Here is a 15,952-nt window from a genome sequence, read left to right as displayed (position 1 = left end):
TTTGTTTGTCTCGTGTGTAACTGTTTAACTGACTTTTTTTTTCTCTCAACAGAGATGGAGAAGGCCGGCCAGCCCATAAACACAGTATTTAACTCAATTTCGAAACGTCTCAGGCTCGGTAGAATTCCTCCCAAGCACTTAAAACCGCTGTCTATTTACTCCAGAATGGTGACGGAGGACAAAGATAGTAACGTTCTTCGTCTTTCAACCAAGTCTTCCACTCGGCTCTCCAAATTGGAGGGTGAGGCTGTGAGCCGCCTTGGCTCCCAGAGCAAGTTGGTTTCCTTTCTGGATGAGGCCTACGAGACTCCGGATGGGACGCGTGCGAATCCGGCAAAAAGGCCCGACAGTCCAAGCGCCGTGTCCCCAGACCTTGGGTGTGTGCTGGACGTAGTCAGCCCGACAACCCTTTCACAGCCCTCCCACTTCCCTGAACTAAGCACCTTCAGGGGCAAATTTAAAGATAGCGCCGCGGATGTAAAATCTCCCTTGGATTTCGCGGTGAGGAGTGAGGCAAGCAGCCCCTCAACGGTGAGCAGTGGTGGCGAGAAGGCGCGGACCGCACCAAACAGTGTGTGTTCTAGCTCAGAAGGCTGTGAGCTGTCGCCCGTGGTAGTAAACAAAGACTCTGTGTTTGATTTTGACGTCGAGAGCATCTTGTGTCTGAGCCCGATCTGCTGCGAGGTCGCCAGCTCCGCAGCGGCCGCCGAATCCGTGGTGAGCTGCAAATGCCAGAGGGGCAACGGGCCCCACGACGGCCGGGTTATAAGTCTGGTTCAAAGTGCGTGGCCAGGGCAAGGTGCGGATGAGGAGAGAGTGCGGTGGTTGAGTGATGGAGACGAGGGCAGCGTAGGTAGCAGCTCTAAAAATGGGGAAGAGTACGATGCGGGTTATTCCTCTAGTTCCTACCTTCAACCCCATATTGCGGCGGGCGACCGCTCTCAGTCCCCCCCAGGGGCCCCGCTGCTGTCTCTGGCCACCTCCATAGGTGAGAGAGGGGTGCTAGATGCCGGCGACGCCCTGTCTCCCCCCGAGCCCGTCTATATTAACCACGCCGCAGTGTGTCCGCAGCAGACCCGTGCCAAAGTGGACGCCCCTTTGTTGTCGTCAAATGGGGCAACGCTGTTTCGGGAGGAGGACGATGCAAGGGAGGTTTGGACTATCGGTTCGCCATTGTTGGAGTCCAGCGTGTGCCGCACTCCCATTAAGAGCATTAAGGTGAAATGCGGCGAGGTGGGAGAAGCGGCACTCCGTTCTGTCCAGGAGCGCCGCGTTTCATTCGACGGGGAGGAGATCACCGTGGAGGTGAGCTACGAGACTACCTTACCCCTGCAAGTACAGGTGAGCCCGCTACCGTCTCCTGGAAGCGCAACTCTTTATTATGACGCCGTCAACTTGGTCTCATCCCTTCAAATTGAACCTCTGCCGTGCAGGTGAAGTCTGTTGTGGTCGTTCCAAAACCGCCGTCTCCAGAGCCTAAGCACACCGTGGTCAAGCCTTTCAGCGGTGGATACAAAACAACCGCATCAGAAGCTCCAATTACCAGTAAAAGGTACTTAGCAGACCTGTTTCACTACGTTGGTTCTTTTATCTTCTAATTCTTTTGTGATCTTGTTAATAGGACTATGTTGAGGTTAGTTAGTTTTGTTTTTCTTTGGCCCTTCTGAGGGCTGAAGCCTGTGAGGAAGGGTCCATGTGGAGAATCTAGTTAGAATCCAGCTGTGTTCATCGTCCTGTATCGACAATGTCCGTTCTAGGCCGGTGGTCTTGGAAAGGGAGGATTGGCAACGTAAAAAACGCTTGTATATGGATTCAGTGAACAGACACATGAAGGAGAATCCAGGTGTGTGTGTGTGTGTGTGTGTGTGTGTGTGTGTGTGTGTGTGTCTGTGTGTGTGTGTGTGTGGTCAGCACAGAGGTGTTTCTTGAGTTGTTTTAAAAAGATGTGGTGTTTTTAAGATGCTGTTATGAACGAGCTCTTTGACCTGATGAGCCATGTGGCTGAAGGACAAGGCACTTGCAACAGGAAGTGGCAGCATCCGACAGACCTCACGCGGAGGTACATCTCAGCGAGTGTTCATCAGTGTTTTTGAGGAGCTCCCCTTCACATTTCAACAATGACTTTTTAATTTTTTTTTTTTTTTTTTTTCGGTCTCAGGAACTACCAGAGGCGGTTTGGAAATACTACACCGTTAATGTCACTGGGAGATTGGCAGACACTGAACTGCAGGAGATACCCCCGCTTTGCTAATGTCCCAAAGTTTTTTGAGAGGAGTCCTCTCCCCTGAATTAGGACTACAGGTAGTTATTAAGCTCTTATTCTCTGTACTACTGCGTGTGCTACAGGTGTTTGCCTTTCAGTTGAGAATTTCTTTGAATCATTAATGTTGGCTGACGCTAACAGTTGAATGTTCTGGCCTGCCATTTAATTCATACATTTTGTTGTTATCTTTGTCAGTTTTGGATTCCTGTTTTGATTTTAGTAATGCATGCATTGTATCGATGTGTATAACTGCAACTTAATACAGCACTTTAAGGTGTCTTTCAATAGTACCCAATACTTACTTTTCATATCAGTTACCTTACCTTGTTGTAGAGTTATTATAGTTTGTCCTTTTTTTTTTGTTTTTGTGCTGTATTGATATGAGAAAATGTAACGGTTTTTGTGTCTTCAGAAATGATTTTTCGATAAAGAGACAATTATATTTACCCGACACATCTTGCCTGAAGTTGACTTGTCTGTGATGTGACTGGGATCAAGCCTTTCTTAAATGTTGGAGATCAGAGCCTCACGGCTTTTATAAATGCCCCCTTTTGAGTTCCCCCTCAAACTGCAGCATTTGGCCCTATTTCCTTTCTACAAAGATATGTGGACGTATCTTTAAAATGTTTAAATGGTAAAAGGGCAAATCTTCCAATTATTTGTCAGATACATCAGGCTTAGAGATTGGGGGCAGTGCTAGTCCAGGTTCAGCATAGAGGAAAGGTATAAGTAATTATGCACATGTGTTATTTAATCCTGGAGGTTTTCACTACAATTGAGGTTAGCAGAGGACAGAGGTGTGTTTCCTTAAAATAATGTGTGTGTTGCTCTCATTTACCATGGTTTAATTTGTATAGTTTAAAGATACCTATCTGCGCATATTATTTTTATTTTTTTCCTTCTTTAAAACGTTTGGGTCATGCGACAACCCTGCTCTTGCGAATGAAGAATAAGAGTTCTTACCGGTGACCTCACTGACCAGCTCCATCAAGAGCTTAATATGTCAGAGGAAGTATGACAGCCCCGACCCAGTATACAGTATATACTAAGGATGCTGGCCTTATGGGTGCCCGAGTGGCCAAATCACAGCCTGTCAAGGCCAAGTGGAGACTTAGGTCGTTTAAAGGGGCTTTCACCTTTATTCAGTGGAGCTGTCTGGCAACAGCTTCAGGCATAGTAAGAACTCATGTTCAAAATTAAGTAAAACCTACCCTGCCACATGGGTTAATACTAAACAGTCTGTACTCTTACTTGTATAAGTCTAGTAAAATTGATGCTGTCTGTATTCAGGCACCAACGTCTATATAGTTCTCATTAGTGGTTTCTGACCATTGAAAAATGCAGGCTGTCTTCTTGGACTCTTACTTGTCCTCTCTCCTTTCCCACCAAACAAAGTGGTGTGTTTCAGTGAGGGGCAATCTTCAGGAGGACAATTCTCAGCTGCGGCATGCTATTAATGTCTGGGCTCCTTCGAGTTGTTGAAGGCTATGCCTTGCATTTCAACAAATAAAAACTTGATTCACATGCAATTGGACAATGAAATACCCTTACTTCATCTCGCCTGTTCAGCCAAGCAATCAGCACACGGATTGGTATTGTATTGATGCTTACATTGGACAGACATCTGTAAAAGTAATCTAGTGAGGGAATTGAGTGAGCTGTTGTGTGATTTGTTGGGTTCTGCTATTTGAGATCCATTAATTTCTTAAACATTGTGAATCCAGGCACGTTTCCCCAAACAGGTTGCCGACTCCAAACGAAACACGGCTCCCCAATCCCGTTGAGTGACACGAGGAATTTCAGTCAAAACCCAGCCCAACCCCTCCCGTGGTGAGCAGAACCCTTGAGTGTGTGGTGGTTCAGCCGCTGATGTTGGATGTGAGCTGGATGTAGACGACAGGAGGCGAGGCAAGTTAGTTGTGATCGGGAAAGTCCCACAGTTCACGTCTTAAGATTGACATCGTCTGACCTCTGCTACAGAATCTCTGCAGATGTATAAAAAAAACACAGTGTGCCTTGGTGGAAAATGAAAGACAGGTTTATTTTTTATTTTTTAAGCATACACAAGTAAGCTTACACCCTATTCTAAATGAGAGAATTTGTGTAACCTTGTGCATAATGGTTGAACCGTGCTAGCCCTCTTTAAGCAATGACTACTGTATGTTTGACATACTCGATATAAACATGATGGCACTGACAGCAGTTTTCTAAACCATGCTCCTTCGGGGATATCGTCGCTAATTAAAAAAACAAACAAAAAAAACAAAACCCTTAATGTAATAGGCTGGCCCCATTGCGTTTGTGTAATGTTGATTCATTTTCCCACAAAATTGTATTCAAATACAATACTCCATTATTCGATTTTGAAATAGCCATTGTTTCTAAGCTTATTGCTCTCGCACAAAAAGCCCAAAGGCTCGCGTTGTCACCATAAAGCGTTTTCGAAGTGTTTGAATTCTACACAAGCATGAGAAAGTTTCTAGTTCCTCCCATTCAGTCGAGCTGAAATTGTCAGCGTTATAAAAGTGCGGCCTGCGGCCACAGGAATGTTTAGTTCTTACATCTTACGTCACCAGCGTACGAGAGATTTGAAAAACATTTCACTCCTCTTGTGGACGGATTCGAACAACAACCTTTCCTCAGAAGAAACGTCAATGAGTGGACACTCTACACGTGGCCACTTTGATTGAGCTGCTTTGTGGGAGCGCGACGTCGCCTCGTCTGCCGCGCTGAGGAACACAATAAACAGGATATTTATCTATGCGATGACTCAACACCCAAGATGTTTTCCACACGTCCACATGATGCTGGTATGCGATTGGCTAATCCATGAAGTCATCGTGTCATGTTCACAGCTGAGTCGAGGCAACTCTTAATAGCAAAGTGGTGGCAGTTTGGCAAAATAGAAAAATGTCTTCAACATTTGCCCAAAATATACTGACACATTGAAATCTGTAATAAAGAATATCATATTTACAGTAGCAACAGAGGTTGTTCTATCTTACCAAAATGTGTATTGTACAATACAATTAATTAAGAATGGGCTTTAAATACATAATATAATTGAATCAGTATTTCAGCTGTTTAAAGGAGATTGCCATTAAGAAAGGCGTGGTCGACGCGGCGACTGTTCAAAAGAAATTCCGCAGGGAGACATTATTCATTGCTGTACAGACAAATGCATATCGATTTTGAAAGCGTGCTAATGTTTCAGTGGTGCACAGGGGGGAGAAGGGCGTTCGGTTTCCACCGTGGGGCTGATGTATATGGGAGAGTTTGGCCTCCGAACAGCCGTAGAGTACGTCCATGTTAATCGAGCTGACAGGCGCCCGCTCCTCTCGTTCTGCCTTTCCCCCGCTCTGTCCCCAGCCGCGCCTCCCCATCCCACGGCTTTAAGCCCCGTACTCCTCCTTTGATGCAAATCAGTGATCATTGTGGAAATGGTAGTCTTGGAGTTCTTCTTCTCGAGAGAGACCCGTTGCATTAGTCATCATTCTGCCCGCTCTCCTCGTCATGACCTTCATCCACCACTTTACCTGCTCTGCTCCACGTGTGTTCCTCTTTTAGAGTGTATGTCCAGATTGCAGACACTATGACCCCGATAAGCCGGTCCGTGCTGCAGATCGATAGATTCCTAATCACAGGGACGGTTGTTAACTGAGCCGTGTTCTCCCGGTCCCTAGGCCGAGGCGTTTATTTGATCCTGTGCGTTATGCGTGAATCTTTTCCTGTTTCATACGAACAACACAACTAGATAATGTGCCACAGTATACATGACAATATGCAATGAAAATCACTTTAAGTCTCTTACGTAACAGGACTTTTATAGTGCCCTAAAACCAAACACTTTTTAAAATTAATTTTTATTTATTTATCCTGCAGCAGAACCTCCATTAGGGGAAATTGTTCCACATGTTTTCACATTTCTTTGTCATATTTCGTCAACCCCTCTCTGGCTTGAGAGCACCAAACAAAAATGGTATTTCCGACATGTATTTACACGCTAAAATGTCATGCCCGAGAGCTTTTGAAGATACGTTTACATCCAACCACCACTTTCAACTCTATGGAACTGCCATAGCCTGATCTGCACACTTCAAACTTGCGTCAGAGGTTACAGTTAGTTTCACTAACAAACAAATTTTGGCAAGTAAAGAATAGGATGAGAAGTGAGGCAATGGGTGTTCCACCCTATTTAATAAAATAGAAGATAACATAATAAGGCAGTTCTATTGTGTTTAAATCAGCCCTCGAAAACATCTCCCTTTTTCTTTGACAAAGATATTATACTTATACCTACCACAGCCAGTTCACTGAAATGTAGGGGGAGGAGTTGTTTGGCCCATTGAAAGCTGCACAGTAAGTCCTAGAATATACAGCGCACAGAACATATACAGTGTTAAGCTTCCTCCTTTCACAATACAGTCAACTCAGTCGATGTATTTGAAAAACAATTGTTGGTAGAAGCCCTTCTTTCTCCGCGACACCTGTCGAGGATGTCAAAAAGGGAGTCTGATGGATGGGGGGGGGGGGCGCAGAAACGTGCCCAGCCGCTTTAGAAACCTTCATCAAGATTTTTCACCAGTGGTTAAAGATGCTTCCATGAAGGTTTGTGAAATGGTTCGGGCCCTTGAAAATTAGGCCCCAATTATTATTATTTTTTTCAGTTCAACACAGTTATTCCAGCACAGTCCTCTACTCTCCAGGTGCATCAAGGAGGGGGTTTTTCCCCAACCTAACTGAGATGTGCATGCGTCGGACAAATTTTTTGTTTGATACTGTATGCGAAGAAATGGTGTCCCACTGTTATTGCTGACAGAAGGGACCGACCCTTCCCCTAGTCCGCTAGAAGTCGGTGACATGAGACGTCAAACACGAGCTCAGCCCCTTTCAAACCTCTAATTAGATGGACGTATTCTGGCAGTTCAGTTGCCAGCCTCAATGGCTTGAAAAAGCATTTCTGCAAAAAGAAAGTCATGAGGAAACAATAAAGGCTTCACTGTGGGCAGATCTATAATAAAAGTGTTAAAAAGTTAGAAAGCGAGATCGTTACCCTGGCCTCTTAAGGACAATGCTTTAAGTGTACGGTAAGACCAGGGTTTCCCTCCGACATCTGGCATTGAACGCTTCGACAGTCCTAACAGAATGCAATGATCCAGCCACGGTGGCGCTTGGAGTGATCCCTTTGTAATTTTAATCGCATCCGAAATCAACACGGGGCTCCTAAATGATCCAGATGGAGACTAGATTCCCTGAGGGGAGGGGAACACAATCTCAAAGAATATAAATATTTCACAGAGGTTGCAAAGATGCTCAAAGGAGAACCAACACTAGAACGTTTTTGGTTGCGCAAGAGCAGTGGGAAGAAATCTACCTACTGTAAGTCGATGTTGTGCAACAAATGATGACAGCGGGATGTAGAAAAAGGGCGGTGGGTTATGACGAGGCGACAGCGTCGAGGTGTTGGTCCACAGCGGACCGGCACCCTCGGTGGCGCACCATCGAATACGTTTAGAATGGTTCTGCTGCGTATTCATTGATAATGCACTCAGAGATGGAGTGAGGACAGAGGTGATGGTGAGGGAGAGAAAGCAAAATAATGGGGCTCTGGCTCTGTTTCCCAGCCTTACGTCCCGTGCAGGTTTGTTTATCTGCCCTCTCTCCGAAGCCGAAGCCCGCCCGGCCCTTATCTCCGTCGGCCCCGCGGTGGTGATTAAGCATGTCCGAGGCACTGAGCAGTCTCACCGCCCGCTGACTCTGCTCACGGCATTAGGAGTCCTTCAGTGTTGCTTCGGCACAGGGCCCCAAGGCAAGCGGGCAGCGGAGTGCCACAGAGGGGCCGAGGGCGGAGTCCCGGCCTCATCCCCAGCAAGCAGATGGGCATGAGCGAGGGGCCTGTGTGCGCTTGCAGGAGCACAAAGTCTTCCGGATAAAGAGAAGGCGCCCTGGCGATCACACCTCGATGATGTTGACAGATGGCGTCCTGTTGTTGTTGTTGTTGTTCTTGGGAAACTGGAGGGGGGGGGGAAAGGAGATGACAGCTCTGAAGAATGTGTGGGAGGAATACAGTAACAGGAGTCGTACAAGAAGCTGACATTTTCACATGACCATGGGGGATGCTTTTGTCAGTTATAAAGGTGGTCAATGGTGGGTGGCCATGAGAGATTTGTCCCCATTAAGGGGATTGGTCAGTTTGATTTAGACTAAGGAGCGTCATGAGCCTCTGATTACCTCACTAGTTCTGCATTCGAACATAGGAAATGGATCTGTATGGGGGAGAATATGAGCTACAGTATATGCGCATTGTTCAGTTGTATGATTTGCAAAGACCAAAAGCTTGTTTCCTATGTGATAATATTTTTAGCGGATGCCGCTATGAGTTTATGAGGCGTCAAAAAATATTGGGTAATGAAAGGCGGTCAAGAATTAGCCGGGACCATTCACCTGCCCGGTGCCGTTGGGGTAGAGACCCAGGGTTAGAAGGGGGGGGGGGGTTTGGTGGTTGGTTATGGTTATACCTTACTGCGCAACAGCCCCCCTGTCGGGTGCTCAGGAGTGCTGCACTCGGAGGAGTTTTTGGCTTTGTCCTTGTTGTTGCTGGGCTCATTGTCTTTGATGATGTCGTACTGACGACAGAAGAGAGCAATCACGCCTTGAAGAAGCAGGAGGAGAGACAGAAGAGCAGAAGGAGACGGAGGGCAGTGAGCGCATGTTTCTAATGAAGCTCCAGTCACTGAGAGAGAGAGAGAGAGGGATGAAATGTGCGTCTTGCCCACCCAATTAAACTGGCTGCACGATCAGACTCATCAGAGCTCTCCTGAGTGTGTGTGGGGACGGGGGGTTTTACCTGTTGCCTGTTAGACCAACCAGCGAGCAACAGGTATGCAGCCACTCTGATCCCAATCACCTCGCTCCACGTCAGGTGTGGCTGCTCAAACCACACCATCCCCACACCACAGTGGCTCTGTTCATTTACAGAAGTAATTTAAAAAGGGTGTGTGGAAGAAGGTTTGGGAGGTAGTTGGGATCTCTGCTGGGGTTTATTAGGTGATACACTGAAGTAAAAATGTGAAAGACCAAGTTAAGTCCTCGTGGAGACTGTCCTTATATTCCCGTATAGTTTGATTAAAAACATATATATTTTTGAGATAACTGTATGTACATTTACACACTCACATCCTCAAAGAGAGAGGGAAGGTTGCAATGTTTTGTTATTGTATTTTTTTTTTATCATTAGTTGAAGACTGCAAGAGAGAGAGAAAGTGAGGAACAGGAGTTTTGCGTAATGTTACATATATTCATGCATTGTTATTTTATATTTTCTGTACGACTATAAATAAATATAAGTGAATATATTGGCAAGCAACATCTAAATAAATGGATGCAGCTCTGTGCAGATGAAGCGGTGAGTTGAACAGGAAGGCGACGTCGATCGCTTCTGGTGTGAGCGTACGGCAACCCCCCGCCGGCAAGTGAATAAGGGGCTCATCCATGAGTTACCGCATCGGGTGACACCAACATTCTTTCTCTTTCTTTCTAGTATAACTCGTATTATCTTGAGTGGACAAACGGTTGAAAGATTTGTGATGCACTCTGTGTCTACCGACTGTCATAGGGTCTTTGTTTTTATGCCTCACCTGCCCACATGATGAGCACCACCACGATGATGATGAGCTCCCCCGCCCTCAGCTGGGTGGTCTGGCCCACCTCCTCCATCGTTACTTCGTCTGCCGGTGGAAAGAGAGCAGAACCAAAATTATTTTGTTGTCGTTTCAAAGTTATGTCGTGATTGAACAAGTAGTGTGAAGATTCATATTGTAAACGAGAGGGTGCTCCATACAACTCTGGGGATTTTATTCATCTTGAAATACTGGGATAGACTCCCGAAGTTCTGTTATCTTTGGCAAACTTGAGACGCTGAATGGAGAGGGGGAGGCTCTACTCTCCTCGCTCTACTGAGGTCCATTGGCCCTTGACTTTCATTGTCGATACCATACCACGCATTATTATTAATATGAAAAATCAAACCATTGTTGTTCATTGGGGATCTCTCCGTCTGAGAAAGAAAGAGGGATAAATGGAACGATTGAGACTGGGAGCTTGCTCTTTTACAAATCAGAGACATACTTCATCACAATCAAAACTGACCCTGATAGAAACTCAACAATGTATCTGTCCACTAGTCAACGAGAAAGTGTGTGTGTGTGTGTGTGTGTGTGTGTGTGTGTGTGTGTGTGTGTGTGTGTACACGTACTGCCACATGAACATTGAGTAAGCGTGCACATTTTGAGTGTGTTCCATCACATGAGCCCCTTTGGCAGCTTTTCCTTGTACTGTGGTGTGGAAATCGATGGCTGCATCTGAAATCCCCAACAGTGTAGATGCACCCCTTGCCTTTTTCCAGAGGTGGCCACTCAGAAATTCTGAATCCCCTGTGGCCGACACCACACGCTCCAGTGGCTTTTAGCAGCGAGCGATTCTGTCAATCGATTGGCCTCTGTTGCCCAATATTAACAAATCAAATTGAAACGGTTCAAGGCCCTCTGATACCGTTGGCAGCCAGGCTCACAGGAGACAGTCGGCCAGCCGTGATATCACTGATGCACTCTGACCGCTCCCGGGGATGAATTGGCTGAAACTGCCCCCGTCAGCCAGGCGGAGGGGATCGTGCACCTCAGCCTCTCCGCCCGCATCTTTCAAGTCTCATTTTCTTTCTGAACTTTCCATTTGAAAGATTTCTTCACTGCTATTCGGAGTAACAAATGCAAGGCATGAGTGTACGGACTGTCTGACTTCTCTATGATCAGAAAGACAACGCTGGGCTCTTTACGCTCTCATGAAGTCGCTTTCAGCATGTTTAGTTTTTGGGTTTCCTTTTTCATGCACACATCTGAGCCAGAATAATTTCCATGTTGCTACTGTAAGCGCAACATTTGTTCAATCAAACTTATGTTGAATCAGTCATTAAGCAAAATTCCATGAAGTTACGATAGACATAAACAAACCCATCCCGCCTGCCCTGTGCTCTCTTCTAAGAAACAAGAAGAAATTGGCTGAAAATTAATAGATTGGGGAAACACCTGTATGAGTGAAAAAACAGGTGTAAAAAGCTGAGAAGTGTATGTATAGCGATAGATTGGGGATATGGTTCTCAGGGCTATTATTATTATTATTATATCGCTGTGGATTTGGTGCCAACAGTATTTTGCTTTACTGTATGTACACACACACACACACACACACACACACACACACACATTCGCATACTTTTGTGTGTTTTCTGATCTGGGACAATCACTCTGACACTGTCACTTCGACAGTAGAAATGAATTGTCTTCAGTTTTGAACTCAGACAGAATTATTCATCCCGCCATATCGTTGTTTCTTCTGTGAGTTTTTCCCCTTTTTAGCTCTGTCATTCTGCACCCCCCCCCCCCCACACACACACACTCACACGCACACCCTCTTCCTTTATCTCATTGATGACTCCTTGTCATGTTTTGTGCAATTCTTTTTCGCAACTTTTTGCGTATTTTCATTTTCCGTCTCGCCCACTTCCATTGATCGACTGAGGGTGAGATCCATTATGGAGGCGGAGATGAGAAGGCGAGACAAACAGTCCATATTTCAGGCTCTTCCTTTGTGCCATCCGCACAGATCAGCCGGATATGGCAACGCTGAAAGGCCCGTGCAGCAGCGGCGGAAAAAGAGACGGTGAAAAGCTCCCTCCCGTTCCCAGGGCATTGCCGTGCCTGTCACACCGAGACAAAGGGCTCAGCCAGCCACAGCAACAGGTGCGCGGAGATTGGAACCATACAAATTATTTGTCTATACGCTCTCCATCCCATTCCCCTGCGGCGTGTGAGTCATTGTTTACGTTTTTTTGTTTTTTTTTCTTATTTTTTTTTGCAGAGGAAAATTCCGCCTTTGTCTCGGTTAGCGTTAATCGCCGCCAAATTTCACAGGAGCCACGGTGCATTTCCAATTGCAGCGGTTGCAGAAAAATGAGTGAGTCGAAAAATGCCCGGAAGATGGAAGGATGGAATGGGGGAAAAAAATGGAAGATACTGGCTGTTTTCCGTGGATAACCAATAAGCGCACTGCTGTTTAAGCCGACAACTGACAGTTTTGAAAGCGTTTTGAAAACACACCCGCTGGTGGGAAGGAATCTATCTGGTGGATTATCAGATACACTGGGATCCTATGAGCAGTGGTAATGACTGTATTTTCTGACCGTCTAGATGACTACGGTTCGAAACTAGTGTAGGAGCTTGAACTACTGTAGTAGAACATTTTTAATGAAAAATGAAAGAAAATGCATGAACCTCAGAAACAATGTTCCGTAACAAATGATGCGGAGCTCGTTCTGTCAGACAACCTCACGGCGCCACGCACTTCCACCCCCTTCCTGGCCTATTAAAAAGGCTATTCACTCCTGCCCTGCCTGCTTTGCTGCCTGTTTTTTCGCGCTACCTCCACCTCCCCTGCATCCACCTGTTGGGCTCCACTGTTCTATCCGAGAGGTTCTCGCGTGGAGAGTGGCTGAATTAATTAAACTCACATCCTTGTAACGGCGAACAAGGTGGGGACGATCTGTTGCTTTCTCAGATCCTGGATGTTTTCTGACGAATTTGAGCGAAAACAATGCATCTCAGAGCTGCTCTCTGGGTGAGAGCCGCTTAGGGAAACGTGGGAAAAACAGACGTGTGTGTGTGTGTGTGTGTGTGTGTGTGTGTGTGTGTGTGTGTGTGTGTGTGTGTGTGTGTGTGTGTGTGTGTGTGTGTGTGTGTGTGTGTGTGTGTGTGTGTGTGTGTGTGTGTGTGTGCGCGCGCGCGCCAATCCCAGTTTTGCAGAGTGTATTTTTTGGAGGGGGTAATGAATGCATAAAGGGAGGAAATTGGATGTTGTGTGGCGCTGCTGGGTGATAGTTCCTCCAGAAAGTCATAAGCATTCAGCGAGGTGTCATTTGCCATCAATTAGGCAGCATCACTGGAGGGAGGAGGAGGAGAAGGAGGATGGTTGCCTTCTGGAAAGCAACATGGATCTGCACACTTTTGGCAAGAGTACTGTCAGACCAACATTTTTCTTTTGTGACCGCTCCTCTTTAAATCGAATTACATCCCTCTACCTCGCTGTCTCGGGGTGTTTGCTGATGCCATAATGATGCACATGTTTATTTTGAACACGCTCACATATTAACGACTCGAGGAATGAGAGAGAGAGAGAGAGACTTCTGTTCTGCAGTCAGCCATACCTGGAAGTGGCAGCTGTTTAGCCAAAAGGGAATAAACACCAGAGCCAGACACAGGCGAGCAAATATTAAAAAAAACAAAAACAAACGCCCTTTTGTTTATGTAAACTCTCCACAGCTATTGATGTCCCTGAGAACGCACCCTTTCAGAAGGAAAATGGGGGAAAAAAAGGATAAAAAGCCCCTTTCCTCCTAACAGGGTCACTCTCCTCAGCCCCGAGTTCACCGCACATGCTTGTGTTGGACTTTAAACTTTTCTATTTGTCACCGCCTGCGCAGTTTCCACGTCACGCCGAGACAAATTTCCGCCCTCTCTCCTCTGCTCTCTCTGCCTAACCATGTGAAGTTCTGGAGCCAACGATTCCTCAAATGAAAGACGAGTGTAAATGAGAGAACGACTCGAGCGAGCGAGCGAGGGCGGGGGGGAGAGAGAGAGAGAAGAGAGAGAGAGAGAGAGAGAGAGAGAGAGAGAGAGAGAGAGAGAGAGAGAGAGAGAGGAGAGAGAGAGAGAGAGAGAGAGAGAGAAGAGAGAGAGAGAGAGAGAGAGAGAGAGAGAGAGAGAGAGAGAGAGAGGAGAGAGAGAGAGAGAGAGAGGAAAAGGGAGAGCCGAGAGTAGAGCTCCAGCCAAAAGCACATTGATTCCTCCCCCCCCCCCCTCACTGCTGTTGACAAATGCCTCCCCGCTGACTGTGCTTTCCTGTGGCGGGATGGGGTGAGGCCTGCGGAGAGGCAGCGCTACAGAACGCTCCCCGCGGCCGTGGCTGGCGGGCGGCCAGGCCTCCAGCATCCAGGCGGAGCGTTCTGCCGGGGAAATTTCATTACACGTTTTATGTGAACGTTGATTTGTATTTGGGCTTTCCTTTTTTAAGACAAGGCCACTCAGGACTATTGTGAAATTGAAAAGTGAAAAGCTATTAAACACTGGAAATATAAACTACATTTAAGTACAAGGCCTTTCGGGTGCTTTCTCCTCCTCTGTGGGACCGATTAATGTCTTTTTGTGACCGGTTCTGCTAGCGAGTCAGAATCACAACCAGGCTTTATGTTGAATGTGAAAAGAAGTAAAAAAAATACAATAAAAGTAAATAAAATTATGTTTTTGTTGAACATACTCTGGGTATGATCTGTGATAAACAGTAATAACAATGTATCCAAAAGGCAAGCGGCATATCCAGAGTGTGCAAATGGTTTAATGAATAAATAAATATCGATGTGTTTATTATACTCTGGACATATTATAAACCAGCTCCTGGACTGAGTGACTTAGTGAAAATCAGATGACTCAGTGGCCAGTTTTCCCTGTGGATCCATATAATACAGGTACACTTGTTTAACCATGTCATTTGAGTTCCCCATTTTACCCTGATGCACTGTTTTAACTGTTGAGTGTGTGTGTGTGTGTGTGTGTCCCCACAGCTTTGCACACTGACTCCGCCCCCTCACCTTTACTCTTGGAGGCCTGGGTCTCGGCCTCCTTGGCCGTTCGGAAGCGCAGGGGTTCGCTGAGCGGGCTCGGCCCCAACATGCTGATGGACTGGACATGCACGATGTATTCGGTCTCCTCCTCCAAGTCCCATAATGCACAGGAGCGCGTGGTGGTGTTGACTTCCTGGATGAAACGCAGCATGCGCACGTCCTTCTTCTGTCGGAGCGTGAGAAGCAACAGAGAGCAGATTTACACGCGACGTCATATTTGGGTTTTTGTGTGCTTTTGTGACATTTCCACAGCCTTCCACCGTGCCCGGTGCGCGCACTGAGCGTCTGCCCTCGGCTGACCCTCCATCTCTCTCTTTGAATCATGCCAGTGAAACTCACTGAGAGAAGGTGCGTGAACTGTAAGTGCACACATTTATTGTTATTATTATATGTGGAGGTGAGTAATGTAATTACACTGAGTAGTGCAGCATATCATGCGCTTTGAGTGGGTTGATGATGGCTGTACTTGGCCTGTGTGTGTGGGCATGTGTGTGTGGGCATGTGACAGCGCAAAATAATATCACTTTTCCCTTCCACACAGCTGTCGTCGTCTAAAACCACCAGAACGCAGACAGGCGGTCCGCCCGGCGCATCCCGACAACACAATGTCCCTTGTTACATCCCATAATGCGACGTGCCTTGCAACCACAGAGGGGCACAGCGTGGCAGGAAGCGACTCCTGACAGCTTCTCATTAGTTTGACAATTGAGTAGCAGGATGTATATTTGAACGTCTCAAAGTACGTGTCAACAAACTCTGGTGAGATGAAGACACAGATGTATTAATAATATTTAGATGTGTTGAAGTGTGTGATAGTTTAAGTAATTCATGCTTTATTTCTGTACATATTCTGTGCATGTTTGTACAATATATCTACTTTATGCATAGTTGTGTTGGCTTTCATTTGGCACAAATACCCCATGGCACAAGATTTGAAATAGATTTTAAATTAGAATAGCAGA

The 15,952-nt window shown here is 46.3% G+C and overlaps 1 protein-coding gene across 1 annotated transcript; it reads right to left on the bottom strand.

The window, feature by feature from the left end:
- Window positions 1-8,775: 8,775 nt before the first annotated feature.
- fndc5a (fibronectin type III domain containing 5a) lies at window positions 8,776-15,141 on the bottom strand (the record flags this gene model as incomplete). The annotated part of the gene is made up of 3 exons (XM_080011769.1): window positions 8,776-8,915; window positions 9,901-9,990; window positions 14,958-15,141. 3 exons carry the CDS (start codon window positions 15,139-15,141, stop codon window positions 8,776-8,778), a joined length of 414 nt encoding a protein of 137 aa, XP_079867895.1.
- Window positions 15,142-15,952: the final 811 nt, after the last annotated feature.

This window comes from Zeus faber (assembly GCF_960531495.2).
Source record: "Zeus faber genome assembly, chromosome: 13".
In the NCBI taxonomy this organism is placed as follows: Eukaryota; Metazoa; Chordata; class Actinopteri; order Zeiformes; family Zeidae; genus Zeus; species Zeus faber.
The sequence above is the reverse complement of the archived record's forward strand: the minus strand, read 5'-3'. Positions and strand labels throughout refer to the sequence as shown.